At 35.2% G+C, this 27,517-nt stretch overlaps 1 protein-coding gene across 1 annotated transcript in view; it reads right to left on the bottom strand.

Moving 5' to 3' along the window:
* Nucleotides 1–27,517, bottom strand: part of WDR27 (WD repeat domain 27) — a 92,239-nt gene that overhangs the window by 17,776 nt on the left and 46,946 nt on the right. Inside the window, exon 23 of the mRNA XM_063153471.1 lies at nt 22,666–22,764. Within this exon, the coding sequence (XP_063009541.1) occupies nt 22,666–22,764 (99 nt within the window). The remainder of the gene's footprint in view (nt 1–22,665; nt 22,765–27,517) is intronic.

The following is a 27,517-nucleotide window of genomic DNA, read 5'->3' as shown; positions in this document are numbered from 1 at the left end:
AGTGGGCTCCCAAACCAGAAGTACAGGTGAAGCTCAGTCCATTCATTTAGGAGACAGTAGGAGGTCAACAGTGAAATGTCAAGACAGGCAGCATATTCACGACCCAGAAACTAATGTGGAAGATGAACATGCAGAATATAAATAAAATACTACATCAAAAGAAATTTGGCTCTGCTGTAGAGTCAAGAAGAGATGTGGTACATTCCGTAAGAGTTTCAAAAAGTAAACAATGGAAAATTAGGAGCATGTCCTGTGGTATTGCAGATATTATAAAAGCCTGGGATCTTGTTTGCTGCCAAAGTTTGCAGGTCAGTTTTTAATTTTATCCTTACACATCTAAACCTGTCAAGTTAATTGCCAGACACAGAAATGTGCATGAAAACTTATGAAAATCAGTTCTACTCACTTATGTGAAATATACAGAAAATAACAACAAAAATCCTTCTTCAGACTTTCAAGATGTTAACATTTTCTTGAATAGGTTCTGAGAAAAGCCCTATTGCATATGCACCTTTCCACAAGAAGCTGTTGGTGTATTTGTGTTACCCATTTATTATGTTATATAACATCCTGACTGTGGCTTTAGGTATTACTCCAGTAGGCTTTGCTACTATTTGTTATCATTTCATGACAGCCTCCAGACACGACACTGCTCCAAATAAAACAGATGGCTGTTTCCACTAATGTCAGTCAGAGCAAGGTCCATTGTTTCAATCCTGCACTTAGAGAACAAAAAACACAAAAACACACTTGCTTGTATTTTAAAATCATTGTCAAATTAAGTACAACTACAACCTACTAACCTTTAAACAAAGTTCCGTATTTAGAAGTCGATCATGTCTCCAAATATCAAGATTTTTCACCATACTATATAATATCCTAGTTAGGCCAATCAAACCCCAAGTTCTTGGCCTGAAAAGCAGACTCCATAGCCAAATAAAATAGCACTCAGGATCTGTTACAAACATTTCATGAAAAATTGTCAAACCCAGCATTTTCAGTCCTGTGACTATATTTTATATCATAAAGCACTAAAATTCTTTTTATAATTAAAAGATTTTAAAAATTGATCTATTTTCCAGTTTTTCTCTGAATTTTAACAAGTATTTTAAACTGGCTCTGGTATACATAAATAATATGCTATATCTTTTAAAAATAAAATACTTACTAAAACAATTTCCTTCCTAGAACACTTGGACTTAAAAATATATTTTTATAAGTATAAGCCTGGAAAAGTGCATCCACTCACAAAAGTATGTGTGATACTACAATCACTATTAGTCCATTCTTATGTGCAGTGATCAAGAAAATCTTTTGTATCTTACATGCAAACAACAACAGAGAATCCATTGATGCATAACAGAAATTTTCTCCCACACAGCCATCAGAGCAAATTTTTTTCTGTTTAATTAATTTTGATACATTTTCTTTTATATAATTATTTTTATCAAGTTAATACTCAATTTTTAATCAATTATTATTTCTTATTCTTGGTGAAATGTATTACATTTCTAATGTCATTGTCTCACAAATCCAAGGCATATTTCTTTTTTTATTCAACTCATATTTACTAATGTTTTTAAATATTGTTTCAATACCCTTTCTTAAGATTTTTTCATTTTATAAAAGTAAATGTTCATTCTACCCTTTCCTGCAAATTTAAAGCTTTGCACTAGAATTGTGTGTGAATACACAATTTTTTCTTTTTTTTTTCTTTCCATCTGAATTCTGTTCTACTTCAACTTCTTTTTGTTATGTTTTGTGAGTTTAATTGTATATAACTATTTTACATAATGGCTTAGTAGTCTGGTGGAATAAATTTCTATTACTTTTGAAGATTAATTTTTACTCAAATCCCTGTCTAATATTCAAGCTTGTGATCTTGGTACGTTTTCTGTGTAGTTTTGCCTGAGTAAGATTTCTCCTTTACATGACAGAGTCATCAAAACCAGATAGAAATCTTATTATACTTTCACCTAGTAGATGTATTTCCTTCAGGAAAAAAAAAAAAAAATTCAAATGGAAAAAAATAATCTCCTCTTCTTTTTTTTAAGTGCCAGTACAAAGCCAAGACCATGAAACTGTCAAGGTTTGACAGGCATGCCAGTGCTAATGTGTCACCTTCCAAAGGTACCTTTTGAATAAACATAAGCAACCAGATTAATAATATGTTCCATATATAAACATAGGGTAGGATGGTGCAATTAGCCTTCTGAAAATCTACTATTCCATATGGGAGAACATAAAGTATAACTATTTTGGCATGTAAAAATCTAAACACTAATGGCATAAGCTCAAACTAGTAAGAATTGTATACATAAAGAAAATACTTTGCCTTGGTTCTTATTTCATTTGAAAAAGTCAGAACTTTAAGTAGTTGTAAGACTGATGGGTAACTTTGAAATAGTATATCCTTGGGCTGCCATCATGCCTATAAAATTTAGTCCATAAGGAATATCATATTGCCCTACACAGCTAATAAAAAATTTTTTTTAAGAGACTCAGACTGATGTATGTTAAAATTGAGAGGAAAGCATTTTAAAGACTCTTAAAGAAGACAACACTCCTCCATCCGCATCCCCAAAGCATGAGTTTCACAGCACTTTGCAAGAAGATATGTAATACCCAAAAAGATTAAATAAAAAAATTTGTAAAGATCTATCAGCATTTTTCATGAAAGGTTATTGTTTGCACATTTATGAGTAGAGATCTCAAAGACAAGTTCTAAGGAAGATAAAATATGGGCTAGCAAGAATTGCAATTGAAGTACCCTTGCCCTAATGACAGACTAGGTTTGTTTATTATGCATGTACATGAAGGAGTGACCTGGCTAACTGTGCTGCTTCAGCTGAGCAGATGAATTGAAATGGTTTACCTATAGGAATGGTCAGCAAGCATTTCAATGGAGAATTTGAAAATCTTCTTTCCTTGCTTTTGGTGAGGTTACTACCCTGGTTAAATAATGCTTCTTTTCTAGCATGAAATTTCATTGTTTCAATCACTACAGTTTCTTTTCTAATCATCCCTATTTCTCCACAGTATTTTCTACTTTTCTCATAGTTTTCTTTTCCCCTACTGCAGTGCTGCCTTGTCAGTTGAGATATTCCTCTTCTGTACTCTTTCCCTTGCCTCAGAGGCCCAGTCTCGCACATTAACTTACTTCCTTTATTCTCTCCTTTTTTTTTTTTTTTCATTTACTTATTAACATATCAATGTCATCTGACTCTCTTCCTCCTTCCAATGTAACCATTCCTTATTTTCTGTGTCCCTGAAAGTCCTCCAGTGGTCCGCATTTGTTTCTCCAGTTACAGATCATCTCTCATTTACTTAATAACAAAGCATGAACTGTTTAGAGTCAGGTTCGGTGAGGGTTTTTTTGCAGTTCTCTTGTCTAACATACCTTTTGCCCTTGAATTCCACTGAAACAATTCCTGATATTCTTTCCAGTGATCTGGTCCTAGACATAACTGACAGAAAATGTGTCATCTGTACTTGCTTCTATCAAGCTGCCTTCCATACAGCTGATAATGCTTTTCCTAGACTTTAGATCTCTCTTGGATTCCATGTTTCTTCTCTGTCCTGATTATCTTTTATCAGTCCCTCAGAAGAGCATTCTTATCTCCCAGTGAGTTCCCCAACAACATTTCACAGGAATCTTCTTATGTTTCTCTTTCCCCCACTTAGATATTAACTTTAAATAGTGTCAAGCCACTATTTCTCTAATCACAACTCAGAGTTAAACCTCTCTTCCAGACTAATCTCCATGCCAGCCCAATGATTCACCATTATTTTAACTCCAACAAGATTAGAACAAGGATATTTCTCTTTCACTGCAATTTTTATTCAAACCTTCTCCATCATTGTAGACAGTAACTTTTCACTGGGACAGGTAACTTGGAGATTATCTGCAACTTAAATGCCCTTCTACATCATCACTTCTAGGTTATGTGCTAGTCCTCCAATTTTTTTCTCCTTAGGATCTCAAGATACGGTCTTCCACATTATTTTAAACTGCTAAAACATTTATCTAGGTCTAGGACTCATTGCAACCATGTCATTTTACCTCATCTGGTTAATTGCTTGAATCCTTCCTTTTTTTTCACCATTGCTATCCCTTGATTCAAAAAAAAAAAACTGACTATGCACCACCTTCCCTTCCTTTTTTTCACTGCAAGCTAAGAATTTTCACTACCAAATTTTCAAAGTTTGTTCCTGCATCAAGCTTTGAGCATCTTGCTTACAGGAGCACAACTCATCTGTGTCAGACATAAATGCAACAAGTAATTCCTTAACCTGCCATTACATTCAAAACAAACAGCTGTAGAATGCTGCAACATGTTAAGTAGTACTACATAATGTATTTTTACTTGCATGGATAGATATCTGAAATTCAAAACTAAATTAATAGGTATCATGGGAAAACCAAAAAAGATGATGCTTGAGTGCAAAAGAAAATTTCTTCCAAAGAGTTTATAAATGTAATAGTCTTTGGGGTTACCTGTCAGGGTAGTATAAAGTAGGAGAACATAAGGTATACTGTTAGTCTTTGAAAATATTAAATCTTGAAGGTTATTAGGAGAAAATGTCCATGTTTGATAAAGTTTTTTTTGCAGAATCACCAAAGCCTCCATACAGACTTACAGAGCGAGAAACTCTTACACATGTTTACTCTGAGCAACATAAAGAACCAAGTGGAGGCAAGTAGAGGAAAATAACTGTGATTTAAAAATTTTGAGACAAATATTATTCTTTCATAATAATACAATTCTTAAAATTGAAAATATTTACTATTTTCAAAACATTTCATATGTAGTTATATATAATCCATAGTCTTTATATAACCTCTCAATTTAAAGAAAAGGACCACATTACATCAGCAATAATAATATTATTTGCATACCTTCAAAAAAAAAAAGCGCAAAGTGGGCATTCAATAACAATTAATAATGCCAAACACAGATTAAGAATGTGAAGATTTAGCTTTGGGCATGCTGAGTGTGGGACAGATGGGAAATTCCAATACTCTCAACTGCCCACACATTGACCATAGAATTACTCCACAGCAGGAGACCGTCTATAGCAAGTGAAGATAATCACTCAATCTCCGAGTGCTGTGACAAGCAGACACACAAAGAATGTTCATGAGGACACTTTTTTAAAAAATGTATATATTCTTGCCTTGTTGCAAACTCTCTGGCTCATCTGCTGGAGGTTTAGAAAATTTCCTAGTGCTTGTCCAAAATAAATGCATCCTTAAAAAATGTCTAGAATTCTGTGAAAATAGGTATTTCTGTCCGCTCTATTTTCCCTGTGGGTTCATGTGGGGGATTTTTTCCCTTGTTACATCTTTCTTACCTACATTTACTTCACTGTCATCCTTCCTTCCCACCTCTATCCCATTCCATTTCTGACTCTGCACCATGCTGTTTCCAAAGCAGTTTCCATGCACAAGTTTCCTTACAGATCCAAAGCTATGCAGAAGCCTGGATGGTGGCTGTATTTCTGGCAACATCAGTGCCCTGTCAATAATTTTGACAACCGTGCAACTCTTGACACACAGCAATTTCTTAAGAAAGCTGGCAACTTGAAAGTTTTCCATTGTCATAATTCCTGCATAGAAAATCATTAAAAACAAACCAGCAAAGATGGAAGTAGCAGTTTAGTTTTACTGCAAATACTTTCATGATTGATCTCGTTCTGTTACTTGATATAAGACAAGGAACAAAATTAGAGTGCTGATAATATCAGGCTACCACTCATTATTATCCTCAGCATCCACAGTTCATTAAAATGAGACAGAGACACATGAGCTACTCTGCAAATATTTCACTTTCTGAAATTTTTGTTTGCAAAAACTAAAATTTGTTCATCTTTTGAAAACCTACTACTGAGCTGGCAGATGTCATCAGCAGTCCCTGAAAGAGTTACAATATGGCACCTTTGTATCACTGGCAAGTGATTTTCAATATGGACAGTTATAATCAGGAGCTGTATTGTTAACTAAGTCAATATATACTTTCTTTTCAAACTGTGTTTGGGAGCATTTGTATTGACTTTCAAAGGTAAGCCAAAAATGACATTTCATCACTGCTGAATTTCCAAAGCAAAGTAGTATTACATACTGTCCAGCTGAGCCACTTACTAATAAGAAACTCCTTGAAATTAAAATGGGGCAGCTTGGATAAGGACACATGGAAATCACAAAGGGTTGTCAACAGTTCCACAAGATTTAATTATCCACACATGGTATCAGATCTAGCTGTGCAAAAAATATTTTTTCAGCTGTACTGAGAGGAAAAGATTGCTGCCTAATTTGACTCTCATTTAGAAATATTCAAACATGTGAAAGCACAAAAAGATCATTAATTTGCTTTCATTTACTTCAATTCCACTAAAGAATTCTTTGCCATTATCCATCAGAAAAAAAAAAAAAAAAAAAAGGTTTTATTTTGCTGGAAAAGTTAATTAACAAATTTAAAATATCTGCATTTCTTTAAAACTATGAGGAAATAAATGTCTTCAATGACAATTGGCAATGTTTATATCATCACAATTATAAGCAGACTATAATAGCAGACACAAATGGTTCAAGGTACTGAATAATAGTTAGACCTGAAGCTTTCTTTGGAATAAGATGGCAAATTATAGATTTTCTGATGATCTCTACAAGTGTGTGTGCATATAGAAAGACTTACTTACTCACAAGTAAGACACTGTACCCCACAACAGTGATATGAATTCAAAATCAAAAAGGGAATAATTTACTCTTTCATCAACACTAATATACCATCCAAGAAATTAATTGTGAAATCAACCTGTTGTGAGGTAATGGTTTCAGATTCACATTATGAATTTTAGAAATAAATGAAACCAAGAGCTGGTTTTTCTGAATTCTTTATCAAACAAACTTGCAATAAAATTAAATAAGCTTTCAAATTTTAGCTTGCAAATTCAATAATCAATGTTGACTTAGAAACAACTTTTCAGATTTGTAACCTCATGAACTACAGTTTTCTGAACAGGAAATGACAGGGGGAAAAAAAAAAGAACAAACCCTAATTGCAGCTAAAAGAAAGACTTCATTAGTCTGTCTCTATTCTCATATTGCTAGGGAAGCAGGGGTATAAGAAAAAATGGAAGCATGTTACAGATTTCAATAACTAAATAGACTGGTTTATTTTCTTGCAGTACTAAATATAAAAATTACCAATAGCTCACTCCTAACTGCCCTTAAGACCACTTTGTGTGTCAGAATTAATCAAATACAAACGTAGTATACTTCCTTTCTCTTTTTTTGTGATTTCTTTTATCTCCCACAAAAAAAATTAAGCAGTGTAGACTCTTGCCAGGTTTACTGAAAATATACAGCATAATGCAGTAGAGAGCTGCAACAGTGTCTTCTCATAAACTACTAAAAGATACTTTACGAAAACATTAACATATCTTGCTATGATTGTAGCAGATATTTCATGTTACTGAAACATTTTTCAAGACAGACAAGAGCAAGCACACAAAAAGTGCAAAGAATGTCTTTTTGCTCATTTATTCCTTAAAAAATATGAAAACACTTTTTCTTGAGAGCTGAGAAAACATGTGTTAGTAATTTGACCAAAAAGAAAAAAAGTCAGAAATTAGTAAACAAATGACACTCTAAAATGAAAACATCCACAAAACTCTAGTATGATTCAGCCCTAATAGCTGTTTATAGCAACATGTTATTCTGTTTTTTAGTTCATTTGTTTCCACTTAAAACTTTTTTTTTTCTGTTTCTGGATTGGCATTTTATAAAAAGAAAGACATAGACTACCTTTAATGGAGAATAAACATATAGTACCCAGACTAATGAAAAGAAAACAATTGGCTACTTTGCTCATTTATCACGGCTAGATTTCAATTTGCCATCTCTGACATAAATATATTAACATAAACCACTAAGAACTGATCAGTGCATTGGCATATGAGGAATACATGGAAGGCACTGAAATCACAAGTGATAGAAGAGATTTTTAAACAAAGAAGCTGCACTACTGAAGTGTCCTTCTTAAGAAAGTGTCAACAAAAAGAAGCTCTCCTCTAATAAGAAGGTAACCAAGGTGATTCACTTCCATACTACATAATTCAAATCAACAGTTCCCCACAGCTTTTTTGGCACACAAATTTCTTTCAACTTCAAAGTTTGGAAAAATTCTGTGGTTTGGCAATAGAGAAGCTCAAGCGTGCAACTGTATACAGTATTGTGAAGTAAAACTGTGTTCTTTCAGGAGAATGCAACTGTACCAATTAATGTAAAGAGTTTATTTATTTCTAAAGATATTGCAAGATGTGTAATCAAGTATTCAGATCTTTCACTACTTTATCACAATCCAGGAGCCATACCTGCCTCCATAATTACAAACTGAGTTGTAAAATCTGATTTTCCTCACTGAAATATAAAACCCCAGTTCACCAAAGTATGCCTACAAGTGAGACTGCGACCTGTGAGACTGTTTCATGTGGAGCCATTATGTATGAAGTTTCTTCTTTTCCTATAATGTCTCCTTCCTAAATGAGTGGCTGTCACAAGGCTAGCCATGCTTAGAGGAGTTAAACAAGAACACACCTATAAACATTACACTCATTCAAGCCATGGTTTCTTCCAGAAACTGTCCTTTGCAGGAAACTCTTGGGCCACCCATGACACATCCTATTTAGGAGCTATTTGTTATTAATGGACTCTCCCAGACTACCAATGTGTTATGACCACCCATTATTGGTTTGCTTGAGGAATGTGACTCAAGCCATTCAACAACAGTGAGAGTCTCCCTAAGTTCACTCAAAGGACTAAAAGCTCAAATACTGAATAAAAGATCTAACAAATGAATAAATGGTAAATAAATAATTGACTTAAGAGCAGCTTCCAATTCCATCTTCAGAAAGGATTTGTAAGCTAGAAGCCTAAATCACTTGAGTGTTTTTATATCCTGCTATTCAGTCCATAAGCCAACATCCATTGCGGATACCTTACACTCTTTATGTATGAAAGCCTGGAAAAGTACAACTTCTGATTCATTAATATGGGCTACATGTTTTTGCAATCTACTTACATTTCCAGACTCCAATATCACTATTAATAAAGAGCCACCATCGTCTATGGAGCATTTGTCATGAGCATTGCTGTATGGTCCAGCTACACTCCAACAGAATATTGTTCACACCAAGTACTGTATAACTCCCAGTCACTTTGCTGTTCTCTTAGTTTTAACTGTAGCAGAATTTATTTTTACTTTCAGATCTTTCCAATTGTTAAATCTGGAAGCTTGTAACTTAGAAGCATGGTGGAAAAGAAAATGAAAGGATGCACATTGGACATGGCTTGAATATCATCCATTAATGACCTGTAACTTTAATTCCGCTCTTAAGAAGCCCTTCATTCTACATTTTGACTATAACTCAGGGACCCTCATTTGTTCTCCATCTGAACTGTAAGGCCACACTTTGTGTCCATCAGGCACAAAATAGAAAACATTTAACAAATCAAATCATGGCAGAAATAAAGGCATACATGAGGTTAAGTTGAAAGGCACTTTGCCATATAATTCCCTACTAAATTAAATTAAGTAATTTTCAATAATATTTTTTATGCTCTACTTATTGGCACGACTTCTTTGAAACCACTGCATGTTACAACTCCGAAAATAACTCAATGGAACAGGAAGTGTTTACAGAAGTGGGACCTTTAAAACTATGACAGTTTTTCACTTCAGCTGTAAGCACTAAGGTAGGCTGGCCAGCTGATTGTTGTGTCAATCAAATGGACTTCAGATCTGATATAATATAGTTTGTTTATAAAACTTTTCACTGAAATAAATAAAAATCTCTGTCTTCTTTAAATTTTCGCCCATAACATTATAAGTTAACAAAAACCTCTTCCTCTTCTAGTATTTGTCTTAACTATGTAATTTAACAAATATATCAACATTTGTTTTCATTGACTTGCTCCTGAAAAAGTCTTTTTTTCTTCAGACTTCATCACATTCTTTTTTTTTGCATTTCCTTCTTAAAGAGAGGCCAGAAATGCTAGCTCTAGATAATTGCATTACCTCTCCTGACATGCAAACAGAAGACAATATGACTCATTTCACTGTACAAAACTCCATCACATTGGTCAATTTTAATACATTGGTTACATATTAAGGATATTTTCCTTGAAGTTTAATAATTATTTTTCCTTTTAAAATAGCATATGTGTAAGATTTTAGCTGTTCTAACACATATCACAGTTCCGTAATACACAACCTGATTTAGACAATGGGGGGTTTTCTTAATTCAGCATTGCTTCCTTTCATAAAGGTTTTCTTTTCCTCTGGATGATACTCATACTCTGTGGCTGAGAGATTTATAATGTCTATATGTGCCTGTATAATACAGCCTGGGATTCAAAATTTATTTTGTTCATTAATTACTCCACCCTATAGCTATATGTCTACGGAAAGCAAGTTCATTTTATTGCTGGGTAATCCACCTTTTTCTAGAAAATATTTCTCAGATAGCAAATTCAAAAGACTAACGACGGTCTTACATGACATATTGCATATTTGAATATTTTCAAAAGAAAAAGATATTCTGTTTAAAAAGAATAAAGGCATATAACTCACACCTGAAGAAAAAGTAGAATAATATTTATTTCATACAGACCTTTGTATCTTGAAATATTGCACTTAACTTCCATGGAGGACTTTATTATTTATAAGAGGTTTAAAACTCTGTGTCCATATTCAAAGTAAAAGTAACAGGAGCTGTTCAAGTCATGGGATAGCAATGCTTGCATAACTTGGTAAGTCAGCGGGAAAACTAGCTAAACATGCCAGGCTAGCAGCTTCCCAATGGAGAGTGTATCATATTCTGCAGTGCAAACAAAACATTTTGAAGTTGAGTCATTCACGGACAGAATTTGTTCCAACCTTCAAATATAGAGTAAGTCTGAAGTTTGGAAAGAGAACACACTTGAAGTGAAAAACACTTCTTTCAGTAAGTATCACAGCTACTTACATAAATTAGTGATGGAAAAACCTACATTTCAGAGGAGATGCCTCTAGCTGGAACCTATTCAAAACTTCTAGATCACATCTAGATTACAAGCAAAATAAAAGATAGTCCATGTTCTTATTTCATACTCAAAAAACAGTATTCCGCAAAAAAAATAAGAGACTTCAGAAATCCTTATGAATTCTGTAACAAACTACAGCTTGGGTGTCCCTCATTAGGTACTTTTTTTTTATCCTAATGATAAGTACTAAAGTTATTTCTCTAAAACCACCCTATGAAAAAATGATTTTTTAACACTTTGTAACTATTACTTTTTTGCATGACAGGCATTTATAGGAATCTATTGTTGCAACTGATGTATTCCTATAGACTTTTGGACTGCCTCTCAAACAAAAAAAATTTCTCAATTTTGTATCAAACTTCATAATAAAACAGTCATGAAGATAGAATGGAAGGAATGCAACTTCTAGTTAGAATCACAGAAGAAAATATAATATGCTCCAGATACAATAAACTGCTGCCATGTATAGTGTGAATTTTAGTTTACAGTACATCTTCTTGGAAGTCCTCAAGATTTGCCTGACAGTTCTGTGTATTACTCCTAAGGAATTCTAACTCTAATTCTAATTCTACTCCTAAGGAATTTGAAATTCTAAGAAATATGTGCCCTTGAAAGGGTAACATTTATGACATACTCTTTGTATAAATTGTAATCTTGCTCTATGCCTTTTCTTAGAATAATAGCTCTACAATTTCTGTTTCATTTTTTTATTATCATACTATTTATTATATTTGGCATCATACATTTATTTGAAAAATTCTTTAATATAGAAAGGTTAGCTAAAATCTGATAACTGGAATCAGATGTTGCTTTTAACTACTACAGACTTCTCATCCTCAGTGTTCTGTCCAAAGTCAAAGTGGGTAATTGCGTTTCAATTACTCTGCTCTACAAAGGCTCCTATCCTACACTCATCATGCTATCTCAAACCTAGGATTTTAATTTCAAAAAGCAACATCTCATGTGTTACATTTCAGTGTGATCTATTTTAAACCAGTGAAGACCAACTGGTGCCTTTACAGGCCCACTGCTGAGACAGAGTTAATGAAGGCTCAGGTACTCAAACTGCTACACAGGATCAGCATTTGTACAAGGAATCCCTTGCCTAAAACCAAAGGTTTAATATGATATATAATTTTTCACTGCCTTCATTAGGCCAGACTGTATAGGACTAGGGGCAAAAATGGTATGGAAAGGCTGGCCTTCCATATGGCCTTTGAACTGCCGTAGATATTCAGGAATTATTCTCTCCGTGGAGTCCATTGCTCATCCTGGGAAATATGCTATCAGCATATCAATAGCATATCAATAATTTTTCTTTTAACAATTTTTCCGGTGAGGAACATTTTCATATTGATAGTAGATCTACGAATTTTCACCTTATCTATGAAGTTTCTGAACACTAAAATATCTCAAGCAAATTTCAACATTCTGAAAGGTCTCCCCCATTTTTTTTATTTAATGCTTAAAATGAGAAAAAACCCAAAACACAAACAGAAAAAACACTTAAAGATGAGTGAAAACAGAACTACATAATGGAATATAAAGAAGAAGGAAGTTCCTTAAATCTTTAGATGATCCATAGAGTTTATGTCTGAGAAAACCATACTTGACAAACCTGTGTGACAACTCAGAAAACTTCCTATTCCCTAATTAAAATGTAAGGTCTAGTCCTAACAAATATTGTTGAATTTATGGCCATGAGTTTTGAATATACACTGTGAGACCACAGATGATTCCATCTTGACTGTAAACAAGGGAAAAAAAAATCTATTTCTGCTGAATATACAAATTTATAATTTGAGATTTAAAACTATGAGCACTCTATCAGCTTTTGGATACACTAATAAAAAGCCTTTGCCAGAAATTTATCTTGGCATAACAGTGAGAAATAAGATTCATATTTCACTAGTCAGTTTTTAGGACCTCTGTTAGTAAAAGTTGCACAACAAAGTAATTTTATTTTCCACTTGTTTCAAAATTTCATATTTAATTAAATTGCTAAATTTGAAAGCAAAACAACAACATATTATAAATGTATTAATAAAACTGTTTTCTCTAATCAGGGTCAAATGTCTGTAGAAATCAAACTGCCAGCTTTATTAAAAACAATTTTCCTGGCACTATTAATTCAATGTAGAATTTTGCAGATTTCAAACTTTATCAGAAAGGTGCTTCTTTCATTAATTTTAAGTGCATTTTTAATGTGTCTAGGTACAATATACGGTACACATAGATGATAAATACATACACCTATTCAGACAAATCTGGGTAGACACAACTCCAGATATTTCTTTAGGATTTAGCTATCCTTATCATTTCTCAAAGTCTCTGCATCAGAGCAATTGTACTTCCCTTGAATGAGTTAAGTAATTTTCTAAATGGATGCTTGAGTTTTAACTAGTTAATAAGCAAAAGGCTTTACTTTGTCCCAAAAAATCTAGATAAAAAGACAGTCCTATCTTTAAGCATTTTTAATACAAAAATAATTCCTTCACTTTAGAAAGACACAAGATAGAGACCTCATGAGAGCAAAGTCTATAGAGTCATGCCAAGAGAAAAACTGGCTTATAAAATAATTTTTATCTTTTTTAAAGTTGTACTCAGTAATCCATAATAATGAATAAATAGATTTTAACACATTATTGGGATTCAGAAAAGACCATTAAATGATAGGATTTGACATGTCTGCATTAGCTGTAAGAAAACTTGAATTATCTGAATATTGTGGGACAGTTTAAATTCTTGTGAGCATTGGCTCTGAAACAGATTCAGAAAGACAAAAGAAAATAAATAAAAATCTTGTTTCCACTTGTAATCTTTGTGACGTGTCCTTGAAAGTGGTTTTGGAGCTGAAAACCCCAGGCATTTCAGGCAAATGATAGTCTCATCTTTATTCAGCTCATGGTGAGTACAGGAAATAGAATAAAATTGAATAATTATGTTATGTTATGCCTGGAGTTTTGCCTAAGAAACTCTGACCCAGTTTGAGGCACCCATAGAGCAGCTATCTGCAGTGTGGGTCCCAGGCCCACCAAGGAAACAAGGACACAAGTGGGCACACATTCAGCATCACTCAGACAGGACTGCAGGGCCCAGGATGAGCTGAGACAAATCCCCTGGGTCCTTGGCAGGACACTGTGTAGTTGGTTAGAGGCTCCAGAGAACGCCAGTCCCAGCCAGAGGAGGCCTACACTCTCTGGATCCCAGCAGGAGCAGCCCTGCACCACTCATAAGCTTTCCTTTCGACAGTGATGGCTGAGCACTTTGAAGAAGAGCATTGGGCCCATGGTCCTCTGCCCTGATGAGCACTGCTGTTCTCAAGCTCTCTTGTTTTAGCTTTTTTTCTCACAGAAAATAGGTCAGGCACTTCTAAAACTGATTACAAGGGGAACAAAATCCACAGGGAAATAAACAGGTATTGGTATTGCCCACCTCAAAAACATTTGTAACCATTTAGTTCAGGAGTACACCTGCTTCAGACTGAGCACTTTGAGCCTTGCAAGTGTCAGAGATGCAGAGGTTTGACATCCTGTGGAAACCCAGTCGAACTTGATGAACACAAACTTTAAAAACCACACTTCCTACGTGCTTTTTGCAAATTTTGTTCAGTCCTTCAAATCATCATAGAACGATCCACAGCTCTCACACTCATCAGAAGGTTCATGCCTTCTTCTCACAAAGGGGGAGAAGACAACACCTAGGGTGGAACATGATTAGCTATTCAGTCCCTTCTACTAATGCAGGGCTGGGAAGAAATATGAGAGATTTCCTCAGCATGTACTGCTTGGGAAAGGAGGAAAAAGAAACAATAAAATTCAAATTTAAATTTGAATTAGAAATTTAATTAGAATTAGAATTAAATAGAACAGAACAGAATCAAAATGGAAGAGACTCACAAGTATCATCTAATCCAATTTCCTAATCACTTCAGGGCTGACCAAAAATTAAAGCATGATATTCAAGCATTGTGCATTGACCTGTTCCTGTGTTTCACCACTCTCTCTCTAAAGAAATGTTTCATCACATCAACTCAACCTCCTCTAATGGATGTATCCTTGAGCCATTCCCACATGTCCTGTCACTGGACACTAGGGAAAAGAGATCAATGCCTTCATGTTCCCTCATCATGAAGCTGCAAAGAGCAATGAGGTCACTGCTCAGCCTCTTTTCTCCAAAGTAAACAAGCTCAAAGTCCTTAGCTGCTCCTCACAGGGTTTGAAAACCTGCTATGATGGAGTGACTGCAATGGTCCACAAGGGAAAACTGACTGTTGTCATATATCTGGGCTTGTGGCAAGGCCTTTGACAAGGGCCCACATGACATCCTTGTCTCTCAACTGGAGAGACATAGATTTGAAAGGCGGATTTGAAGGGTAGATAAGGAATTGGCTGGATGCCAGAAGGTCAAGGAATGTGATTCTCCACCTTTACTCTGCTCTCAAGGAAACCTAAGCTGGGATAATGCATCTAGCTCTTGGGTCCTCAGCACAAGAAAGATGTGGGGTTGGAGTACATCCACAAAATGATCAGAGGAGTGGAGCACCTCTCCTAAAACAAGCTGAGAGAACTGGTGTTGTTCATCCTGGGGAAAAGGTGGCTCCAGGAAGATCTTATTGTGGTCCTTCAGCACTTAAAGTGTTTTAAAAAAAAGGAGAGTGACCCTTTACACATTTAAATAGTGATAGGACATGGCGGGGTGGTTTAAATTAAAAGAGAGATTTAGGTTAGATGCTTGGAAGAAATGCTTTACTCAGAGAGTAGTGAAGGAATGGCACAGGTTGGCCAGGAAAGTTGTGGATAGCCCATCCCTGGAAGGGTTAAAGATCAAATTGGATGAGGTCCTCAGCAACCTGGTCTTATGAGTGGCAACCCTGTCCATGGCAGAGTGATTTGGAATATGATTCAGGTTAAAGAATCACACACATCACGTTGACATTTTAAAAGAGTCTCCATAATTGTCACTTTTCTTTCTCCATATCTAGCTTCTCTCTGCAATGGACCGTGTCACAGAAGAAAAAGGCAGTGGCAGAGTCAGTGTGATTTGCCCCAGATGTTAGCAGAGGAGCAGAAAGGAAGGCATTAACTGTTGGAATAAGTCCCAGATTTGTGCTTGTTTCTGGTGTGGTATGATATGGCATGGCATGGCATGGCATGGCATGATATATCAGCAGGGAAATTAGCTATTTCTTTCAAGAAATCTTCTTACATGAGCAAATAACTAGCTGGATAGAATACAACTACAATTCTGCAAAAAACCATGTCACAGTGTTTCAGCAACTACAATATTCCAGATAGAAACATTGTGAATGATTTATGAAAAAGCACCAATTAACCAGTCCCTTCAGGTGACAAAATTAGTATTTTAATGCATGTATTATCATAATTTTAAAATATTTCAAACACCACTCTTCAGAAGCACAGCAACTAGTGGTGATTGCAGATGTTGAATATTTCTATGAGATAAGAGAAAGGGCCACAAGATCCCCTTACCAATATGTACTTTTCCCTGCCTACCCCACCACACAGCACAGCCCTGAAAGCAAGAAGGCAAAGCAAAAGTCCCCCCAGTTGCCAGATCAGCTCACAGGGAAAACTTGTTAGGGAGGGCAGAATCAAGCACTTCTGAGACTGCTGTACTTTACGAAGTGGACTGGAAGAAGAGCGGCAGCTTTAAAGAATTTCTGCTCCGCGCCTTTCTCCCTTTATGCTGAACACAGTTCAGATACAGCCAGGAGCTGGGCCAAGATATTTGGTGTGGCTATATCATACTCCATCAGTCAGCTGGAATCATTTTATGTTGCTATTTTAATTTAAGACAGAAGTTGAGTCTGCTTTTCTTTTCATATTTAATCTGTTAGCTAAGACTTAGCTTTCCCTTTTCCAAAAGCTCATTTAGAATGCAGCTTATTCCACACTTCATTTTGGTTGTACTTCATCTAAATATATTTTAATGGCTGAACTCTGATTTGTTATACATCCACTATACGTTTGCATCATGACTGCCAATTAATTTGGCTTTAAATTTCTCAAAGACTATGTAAGAAGGGAGAATCTTAGAATGCAAATGCTGGAATTTTAATTGAAATGGAGGAAGAAGCTTTGTACCTGTTCTACATGAAAAGCCCAGAAACTTTAGAATTGGAACTTCCCACAGAATGGTTTCTAGTATCAACAAATGTTCAACTGCATTCTATGAATACTATCTGTTGAGTGAGTTAAATACAAAACTTTTCAAGAAAGAGAAATAAGATACCTTGATGGCTTCCTAAAGTGCTATATAAGATAATTAAATTGAAAATTCTGTTTGTCTATGAAAAATGTAGCTGAACAAACTCCTAACCATTAGTCCTTTCGTTCTTCCTGTTTGGCAAATTTCAGCTCCTCTGGACAGAGGAGGAGACTGTATTCAAAGTATACTTCACAGAATACTTTTTTACATGCCCCTTCATGGAGCATTAAAAGCAGACACTCACTTGCTTATCCCCTTTCAATATTGTATTATTGGCTTTTAAAAGACAGGTGTTGTAGTGTGTAAAGGGAGCAAGTGAGGTTTATCTCATCTGGAAGCTTCCCTTTATTTCCTTTGAAAAGATGGGGTTTTTTCTGAGACACTGAACACACCAATTTTCAGAACTGTTAAGAGCAACCTCCTGTTCTCAGCAGCTCTGAAAACCAGGTGACAGGAATCTCACTTTCCCTATCTCTTTCTGAAACAAGGCTTAACCAGAAGTTCAGAAACCATAATTCTTAACCTTGCAGTTTTCATCTCTTAATCAGGGCTTTCGTTCCCTCCCTCTAGGCACTCTCTTCTTCTCTCCAACATCTTCACTCCATACATATGTTCTCTTCCAGTTCTCAGTCTCCACCATTCTCTCTTCACTCTCTGTCTGACAGTTTCCAAGAAGCTGTCTGTTCTCCAAATTATCCCTGTCACTACAGTTAGTGCCTTTCCTTCCCGCTCCCAGCCAATCCTCTCTCTTTCCAGTCCACAGGGAAGCCTGTCTAGATACTTGGTAAAAAGAACTCACATTGAACAACAGAGTAACCAATTGTTCCAAACCAGCCCTTGCAGCCTACTAGTGCCATTCAATAAAGTATCTACCCTTGTAAGACGTACCATAAAGATTTTATGACAAATGTGCTATGACTTGAGATGCTTGCCCCTGCAAGCATATTTATCTAAAATCATGTGGTGTACAGCTGTTTTTTGCTGGCAACACACTTAAAATGCATAGAGCATTCAATGATTGAACTGAATTATATTGTCCTTCCTAGCTTATAGAAGGTTCTTTCTTTCTCTTTAAAAATCTGCCATGCTTCTTCATATGTTTTTCATATTTATTTGCAAGAATTTTTTTGTATAAACAGTTTTTTGCACTAAACAACATCAACTCATATTTTAATACATTGATACACAACATTATTGGAGTTTTTTAGAAACTGCAAAAGAAATTATCCTTCTGCTATAAACAGTGACATACTTGTTCAGTGATGAACTCAATTTTGAATTCTCAGGGATTGGAATAAATTCAGTAGGACTATCTGCTGTGTCACACGAATAGCCTAGTTATCCACAGGCTCAGCAGCCCTTGTAGCTGGAGAGTGGAGCAGCCCAAAGATCTGCATTCTTTTCTGTCAAAGCAGTTTTTAAGATGGCAAGAGCCAAGATCTGCAAATATAACCACTGGCTCAAAGGCAGCAGCCAAACAAGACGCTGTAGGAAACCAAGCCCACTTTGAGAATCTCCCAGAGGTGGGTAGAGCTGAAGATCCTCTTTTCCCCCAAGATACTTAGACTGGCACTTCTCTGCTTTGACTCGATTTCTAAATCCATTTAACTGTTGAAAGTTTGAAAGTTGAATGGTTATCCATTTCTCCAAACCTGAAGACTATCTCAAGATTTTTAACATGTGGTAGGCTTGTATACAACACAGTTGTACCAGTCAATGACTGCCAATAATTTATTTTTAAATCACCATCTTACATAAAAAAACCCCTAAAGTTTGTCATGTCCCAGTGATTGGTTTGTTCAACAATACTGCAGGTGCTGTTCCATTTGAAGAGATCTTTTTACCCCAAATTCTACTTCTCATAAGCCTTAGAGTCTTACAGAATAAGAAAGGGCACATGCAGCTGCCTTGAACTGCTTTATATGAGTATTTTGGTACCATTTACAAGCTGATCTATAACAACGCATGAAATATCAGGACAAACTGCATTAACTGCTGTCCCTTCTTTTTTTTAATAATACTATCACAATAAATCTGTACATTTGAAGATGAAAATAGAAGGATATTGAATATGATGGTGAATAAAAATAAAATATTGATAAAATTTAATCAGACTGATACTTCAGTAATTTGAATAGAAAATTAAACCGGTATGTTTGTTAAATTCAGGAAATTTCTGGTCCCTATCATCATTCACTTCACTGAGATTAACCAAATGTGAGTACACAGATCTGGCTAACAGTCCAAGAAGACAAGGACAGAAATACATTCATCCTCAGAAAAGGTCAGTAGGAGGCTCTATATTTTTTTTTTAAATGCAACTGTCTCCTTTGGCTGAATGTTGGTAAAGGAAATATCTTCTCACCAGACATAAACTGCAGTACAGTCTTTGGCAAAGACAGTCTTCCTACAAAGACTGCATTACTCCTAAACTGTATAAGGAATATTTAACAAAAGAGAACAGGTTTGTGAAATGAGCAGAGAGTTTAAGAATTGATATCAAGATGCATGAGAACATGCTGACATCTCTTTAAATAGGAAGAACATTTAAATAGTCTCTCTCTTTCTTGGTCATTTCTGATTTGTCACTCAATTAAATTATACTCTGCTTCAGAAGGTTCTCAGCCAGGCCAGCTGACCAACTGTGTAGGCTCAGCTCACCAAAAGCATGAAACTATCTCCCATAGTGTTTCAATGGGGTGCTAGCAATGCACACTGATTTCAAAGTCCTGATTCTGTAATGTAAAAATAACTATCATCATAGCATATACCAATATTCAACTTCACAAAACCAGCAGATGAGAATAGAGTCCCCATTTGCTTTTATCCTGCTTCAAAATCACAGAGATTACTTATTGTTTCCATATTTAGTACATAAGACTCACCCCTTTTTTAATTTAGACTGACTAAATGTGTTATAGTTAATAACTACAGTTACTATAGCTAAACACTACAATCACTCCTAATGTATACTCTCTAAAATAGATTGAAATGCTACTAATGGTTTTGGTAAGATAAATATTCTTCCCTACTTAAGTTTTGAACAATAAGTGAAAACCAGGAAGTGACAACAAGAAGCCAAAACTGAGAAATCATCTTGAAAATTAAGATAAGTGCAAATTTTCTAGCTTATTGCCCTTCTCCAGCTTTCATAGCAATCATTTTATAATTATTTCAGAGTACCATATGATGAAAGCAACAATGCCCCCTATAATAATATCATATCCATCCAAGGTTTTTCCCTCTTTTCTGAAAGAACACTTATGCAAGTGAGAGTTATAAAAATGGTTGGAATAAGCTACCTCATGGACAGGTGCTGGGCAAGCAACAACTGAACTGGAGCACGGACAGAACACCACACTTTCGGCTGGATGTTTCCACAGCAAAAGACTTAGTTATGATATCTGAATTTCATTCATCAGCCACTTTCTTTTTTTCACCCATTTTGCTTTCTCCTGCCAGTGTTTCCCTTTGAATGCAATGGGACTTTATGCAGTGGCAGTTCAGAATCCAATATAAATCTTAATTGCATTAATTCAAACATTGGATGAAACAACAATAGAGTCAATTTTAAATCCCCAACCAGTAGTAGAAATGTGTACAAAAATTTTCCAGTATTGGAAACTCTGACTGCCTAAAACAAAGTCTTTCTTTCAAGGTATGGGATTACTCTTTTCTGATTAATTTATGGGTTTTTTTCTTTTCTACTCTACAGGCTTATCATTGCATTGCTTAGCAGCTTCTCCTAGTGCCTTGGAATGTAATTTCATGCTAAATTCTATGTTGGAAAACTCAGGTAGATTTTTGGGTTTTTTGGATTGGTTTTTGTTTCTGTAACTCCCACAAAAACAATTACTTAGAAAGCATTTTGGAGTGCAGAATTATTTGGTTAATCAAATTTACATTTCATCTGTAAATTTGCAGCAGTTTAACACATTCCTTGCTATTAGTAAAGTGTTTCTGATAAAACCATCTTCGAAATCTTTCCCCATGAGAATATCTATGGGGAAAGCCATCAGCTGGTTCAAGACCACAGGCCTGGTTTCTCAGGAAAGAGCTCTTCAAGGAAAGGGTCTGAACTTCAGATTTGGCTCTAACTATAATACTTAATTGACTGTGTAATGTTTGATAAAATTCAGTATTAAAGGGTTTGTGCCCCAAGGCACACTCTCATACCAGTCTCATACCAGGCTTCGACCCACAGCCAAAGCTTATTTTACACCATTTGTAGATTCTGTCCCCTTGATTAACAACTGATTTTCCTGAACTTAATTATTTCCAAGTCTTGATTCACACTACTACTGCAATTGAGCCTAGACTTCTAAAAACTGAACTCTAATCAGACATTTTCCACTAAAATGCATTCCAGCAGCTGGCCCACAGATCAGAGTTCTGCAAGACTACAGTAATCTCTATTCTTATAGTATACCTTTTTTGCAGAAATATGTTCAGAGCTAAACCTTGCACTATTCTTGATTTGCAAAGTTTAATAAACCATACAATTTGGTTGAATATAACATTGCTGAATCCAAACACTGGAAAGACGTAATGTTAACCCTAAGACAGCAATCAACAACTTGTCAGTTCAAACAATATATACATAAAGCATAAAACTTCCAGAATTTGTAAAATCACAGAAGTGCTAGCATCTATATTTACACATGGAAGGAGCTATATAAATGTTACAATACTCCTACAAGTAAAGGAATGTTATTTACTCCATAAGTATCTTTAATAGCAACAAGCACAGTCATTGGTGAGGAGGCAGTGAGGAGGCAGAGAAGGCAGAAGTTTCTGAAGTGAAACAGAAGCTACTGTCCACTCTTACATAAATATATATAGTGACCATTGTTGTGTCGTTAAAGTAAGGAACAAAAAAGTAGAAAGTATAAGGCTCCAATGCAAATTCAATATATGAAAACAAAGAGGGTACATCCATAGGATTTAACTTCTTTAAAAACAGCATACAAAGAATTCACATGATAAACTAGCTGCAGGGAAGCTTGAGTGTCAAAATAATACTTAGAAAATAAACCTCTTTGTACATATTGCTGCACTGCAATTAAACCATTACACTGAAATGAAATGCTGTTAACATAGTACAATGATCACTAAACAAATAGAAATTGTTACTGCATAATGCCAACTTCTTTGAAGTACTTTTCACCCATAGATATCTAAAAGGTTCAAAGCACAACAGTAATAGTTTTTCAAAATATTGTGATAAAGCAATTTCAATAGCTATTCTGACACAGCACACTTGAAATAATATTACTTTTTAAATCTTTCAGGCCTTTGAGTTATTTTACATGCTTTCATTACAAAGAGGAAAAAAAGTAATGGCTTACCTGTGGAGATGAGGGATTAAAACTGACAGTGATTACAGATTCTGTGTGTCTCCCCAGTTTTTGCAAAAAAGTGCTTGAACGCATTTCATATATATAAGCCTAAAAAACAATGAGTTGGTATTTTCAGTATTAAAAAATAACCACATTCTTGAAGCATTAAGTTATAGTACAGTAACTCTAAATATATAGCCTACAAAGAAGTTAGAAAATTTTAATCATTGGAGTTATCTCATTTAGAAAGGTATTAGATTCCATTTTAAAAAAGGTATTTAAATTCCACAGAACATATTTTAAAATGTGTTTTTAAAGGGTAATTTTTTTTTACCTGCCTCTTGAAGTACACCTAATGTTTAGTTATTTATTGGGGAAAGAGTGCATTATTCTTTTCATAAATAATTTATTTTTTTTTTAGTTAATTTAAGCATTTGCTAAATTATCCCAAATTATAGAAATCAATTCTAAGATATTGATGACTTTCATATCTGTTTAGGTCTTGTACTGCCCAGGGTGTATCCTTGCAAGGCCTTTTAAGAAATATCTACTTTATTACTTTAACTCTGTCTAGCCTCTATTTCAGGTCAGCCTCTTTAGGCTTCAGTTCCCTTTTTTGGAAGGAGTAACAGAGAAGAGGCAAAGTCAATGATAGCAAGAATCAAGAGCACAAAGTTCTGATTCACAAAGAAACATGCTCCATCTTTTAACCAATAGAACATATCACAGAGAGGCATTAGTGGAGTTGAAATTTTTCCATCATAATCCAGTGGCTTGCAGAACTTTGCCAGAATTATCCAGTAAAAATTAGTTTTCCATTCCAGTTCCTTAGTTTAATTTGGGAAGGACCACGTTCATTTTTGGCTTAATCTTTATGTCCCTGTTCCACTCTGTAAAATAGATGTGATAATATTTCACTATTTTTTGAACAAAACTCCAAAGTTTGTTAAACCCAGGTATTATGGTAATTTATTCTCTTCCACACTGTTTCTAAATCAACCATTTGGTTCATACCTTTCTTTCAAAAATGCTATCAAGCAGTCATGCAGCTTAATTACAATCTAGCAAGAGTGTATTTGGTGCTGTAGTCACACTTCTCAGCCTAAAAAGCACTCAAACCCTTACATCCCACCTTTCAAGGGATGACTCTTAGCTCTGAGCTAGAGATTAGGCTGGGATGCAGCACTTTTCCAAATTGCCACATTGTATAGCCAGATTCATTGCATCAGAGGAAAGTCATGACAAGCAGCCACTGGCAGAAACCCACCTGTAGCTAACCACCAAAGCCCTGGGAAAGACCAGATATGGGAAAGCCCTTTCCTCTGACCTTTACCACAAAGACTCTATGCTCATATTGAACAGCTGCTAGGCAAAACACACGAAACATGGCAGGGAACACAACCTGCCCATTGATCACTCTTACAAACCTATCCTAATGGAACTACTGCTAAACGTCTTTCCAGTACTGTATTCCTAGCCCGTAAATCTTATATATTTAGGTGTTACGGTTCAACAGAAAAAGGAGCAGTCTCTAGCTACATGCAAGAATAGTTTATTACATTGTAGCAGGTATCATCTCTTCCAATAACTGAAAGGAAAAGTAATGGTAATTTTCTGAGTAATTCTGACACGCAAGACAATAAAATCTGATTAAAAGAAAAACATCATCATATAAAAGTGGGTAAAACCGGCTTCTGTTTAAGTAGCTCTAGCCATAGATATTTAGTCATAGTCAGTGACAATCTAAATTTGGAGAATAAAAGTTAACTTGATTAAAGACTGAAAGTACATTAATTTTTAACTTCAAAAGTTTAAAAACAAAATAAAACATAAACCCAAAAGAGAATTATATTTTAACAGAACTAACACTCATAACAAGAGGAATAACTCCAGTATAAACATCCTTCTGCTACAGTGTGCCATCATTTTAGTTTTGCTGTATTTTCTGATGTCATCCAAATGGTTTTTCTGTTCTATACTTACTAGATTATTTTAGCATGTTCTTTTCTACAGAAAAAAAGGGAAATAACAGTAACTGAAAAATAAATGATACCATTAACACTAGCCACAGAAGAATAAAAAAAGCTTGAAAATATGAAATCAATGACAGAGGAAAAACAGATTTTCAGCAAACCACATGGAATGAAAAAGAAAAAAAAACAGTCTAGGAAGCATTCAGCAATACCCAAAATGCATATGTGCATATGTTTTAGACTTTAGCCAAAGTCAATCCCCTTTTTTTATATTAAGACGAAATTTGTCTAATAAAAATACTGATTCAGTAGATATTGGTATTTCCTTTCCAATTCTTGCTGAGGGTCAGCCAAAAGTAAAAATAATTTACCTGCACCAACAGCTTCCAAAGAAGTTTCCTGGACCCATAACCACATACTTACTTGTATTTCCTTTCACTAGACATTTGAAGAACATTTGGAGTAGTCAGTTTTCAGTAACCCAGAGTGTGACAGTGTATTTAGCACCCTACAAGTATACACAAGCTTCTGCTTTCTTCCCTAGACTTGTACCAAGAGACAGGGAAGAAAGACAAAAGCCCTTCCCCGAGTGGAGGAATTTGTACCCAAATGGAAAATTACTTAATTCTACTGCATTGGTAGACAGAGTGTGCTAGATAAATTGATGTTTTATCTGCAGAGTTTCACTGTAAATTCTTTCCTCTGTTTTCTCACACTCTAACTTCAAAGGAAACTTGTTCCCATCTGTTCCCATTGCCCCCTAGTCCAACCCATGGCCATAAACATTTGTGTCAAACTACTTACACTCCTACAGCCTCCTGGGATAGGAAAGAGGGGAAAGCAAATCATAAGCACTTGACTAATAACAGAAGAATTCTCCTTGTTATCAGCTTTTGCACAGGGATCAGAAAAGCAACACCAGTTTCAAGTAAAATGCTTTGTTGCTGCTGTGGCTTTAAGCTGAAGTGTGTATTTTACAAACAAATCACAGGAAAAGAACACAACTAACAAACAAACAGAAAGACATTGATATCTAAGATACCTAATTTGGCCTTACACAAATGGAGATGTTTTCCTCATGTTTTGCATGGACTGGCCAATGTCATCATTTTTCTGTGACTATTTTTCCTAATATTTCAAATGAGCTACAGAAGACAGAAATATAATCAAGTCCCTTGATTGAGGGATAGAGTCCCTTGGTAATCTAACATGTTTTTATAAAAGACATCTGTCATTATTAATAAGGCATTATCGCCCATTTGCTTCCATCAGTGCCATCAAACTTGATGCATAATCCTGCAGTACATGATATGTGTTTGACTTGCACTCCATCACTCCCTATTTATACTGGGGCACATATTCCACTGAACCATGTATTTTTCCTCAATTTCAGGCTAAAAAAGCTCATGAACTACTTACACTAAAGAAAAATAACAATTAACCTGAAGCAGACACCGAGCATGGAAAGTTTCAGCCCAGAATGTTCTTACTTATAAGCAACTGAAAACAGAATTATAGTGGAAAGTGTTAGACTACCTTAACTATAGGTATTGGTGCCAAATCCACACATAATAAAACAGATTTCATAAGTATCCTAAGCATTGATTAATGCTCTTCAGTCCCAAGATATCTTATACACTTACCACATGGTAGCATGGAAAGTCTAATCAAGCCTGGCACCAAAATGTTGAGTATAGTACACCCTCTCAGAGTCCCTTTCCTTTTTAATGACTCTTATGGAGGCTCTCTTTCTGGTAGTCACAGGAAACTTCCCACTACTGTAAGATCCCAGTTTCCATATGATTTCCTTTGACATAACTAAAAAAATGAGTGACAGTGAACATTATTAATGCTCCTTATTATTAAAATAATATTACACATATCAGTCATCTTCCAAGATGCAGGGGATATTTTTCAACTGGATCAATCTTCTGGCAGTTATAGATAATACATTTGAATTTTCCTCACTAAAAAAATTACATAAACCATATCTGACTTCCCTCTCTAAGCCACCCTTCTATGAAGGTTCCAAATTGTAATTTTTGCCAATTCAGGTTCTATTTAATTTGCTAATTTTAAGGCCTAATTATGTGATTGTTTTTATTTGTTTTAGTATGAAATTTATGCAGCACCATGCACCACTGAATTTAGGCTGCCTTTACTTTTAGAACACACAAAGTGTTGTCAGAGTACAGAATTATAATTGGAAGACTTTTTTCTAAGAATTCACATCTCACTATGAAACAGCATGGTTGTATCACACCCACTTTGGCTCTTTTCTGACTGCTGCTAGGATTCTGCTCTGTATCAATAGTTCCAATAATTGCATTTCCTGCTTGTGCACTGGTGTTGACTGACAGCAGTACTGAAAGATTCAGATGCTGCCAAGGACCTTCAACCAGATGTTTGTACCAGATGTACCAATCATACCCAAAATTCAACTACTGTCAAGAACTGAGACCAAGAAGTACACATATAGAAAACACAAGCCCTGTGGATATAAAACTATATAAACTATATATCCACTTTTAGCACCTCATTGCTGTATGCATTCCAAAATGAACATTGGGTATGCATATCTACTTCACCTTCCTGTTTTGTCAACAGTTGAACATGGGGCATTATCTTTTATAAAATTAGTTTTCTTTAGCAAAATGGCTAATTTCTCACACTTCCTCCTATCTCTCAAAAGCATCAGCAAAATTCAGTGTTAACACAGTAAAAAATTACAGACTCATAAAATTCAGTTTGAAAAAAAAAAAGTTGTTCAGTAGTAGTTAAATAACAATACATCTATAGGCATCAAAAAATCATCCTCCACCTCTCTCAGCTGCTAATCTGGTTTTGTGGTGGTCAGGTCTGAGGTGTACTGGCCTAGATAAGCAGTA

The sequence above is a fragment of the Melospiza melodia genome, chromosome 3 (genome assembly GCF_035770615.1).
Source record: "Melospiza melodia melodia isolate bMelMel2 chromosome 3, bMelMel2.pri, whole genome shotgun sequence".
NCBI lineage: Eukaryota > Metazoa > Chordata > Aves > Passeriformes > Passerellidae > Melospiza > Melospiza melodia.
Note: the sequence above shows the minus strand (reverse complement) of the source record. Positions and strands in the feature narration are given on the sequence as shown.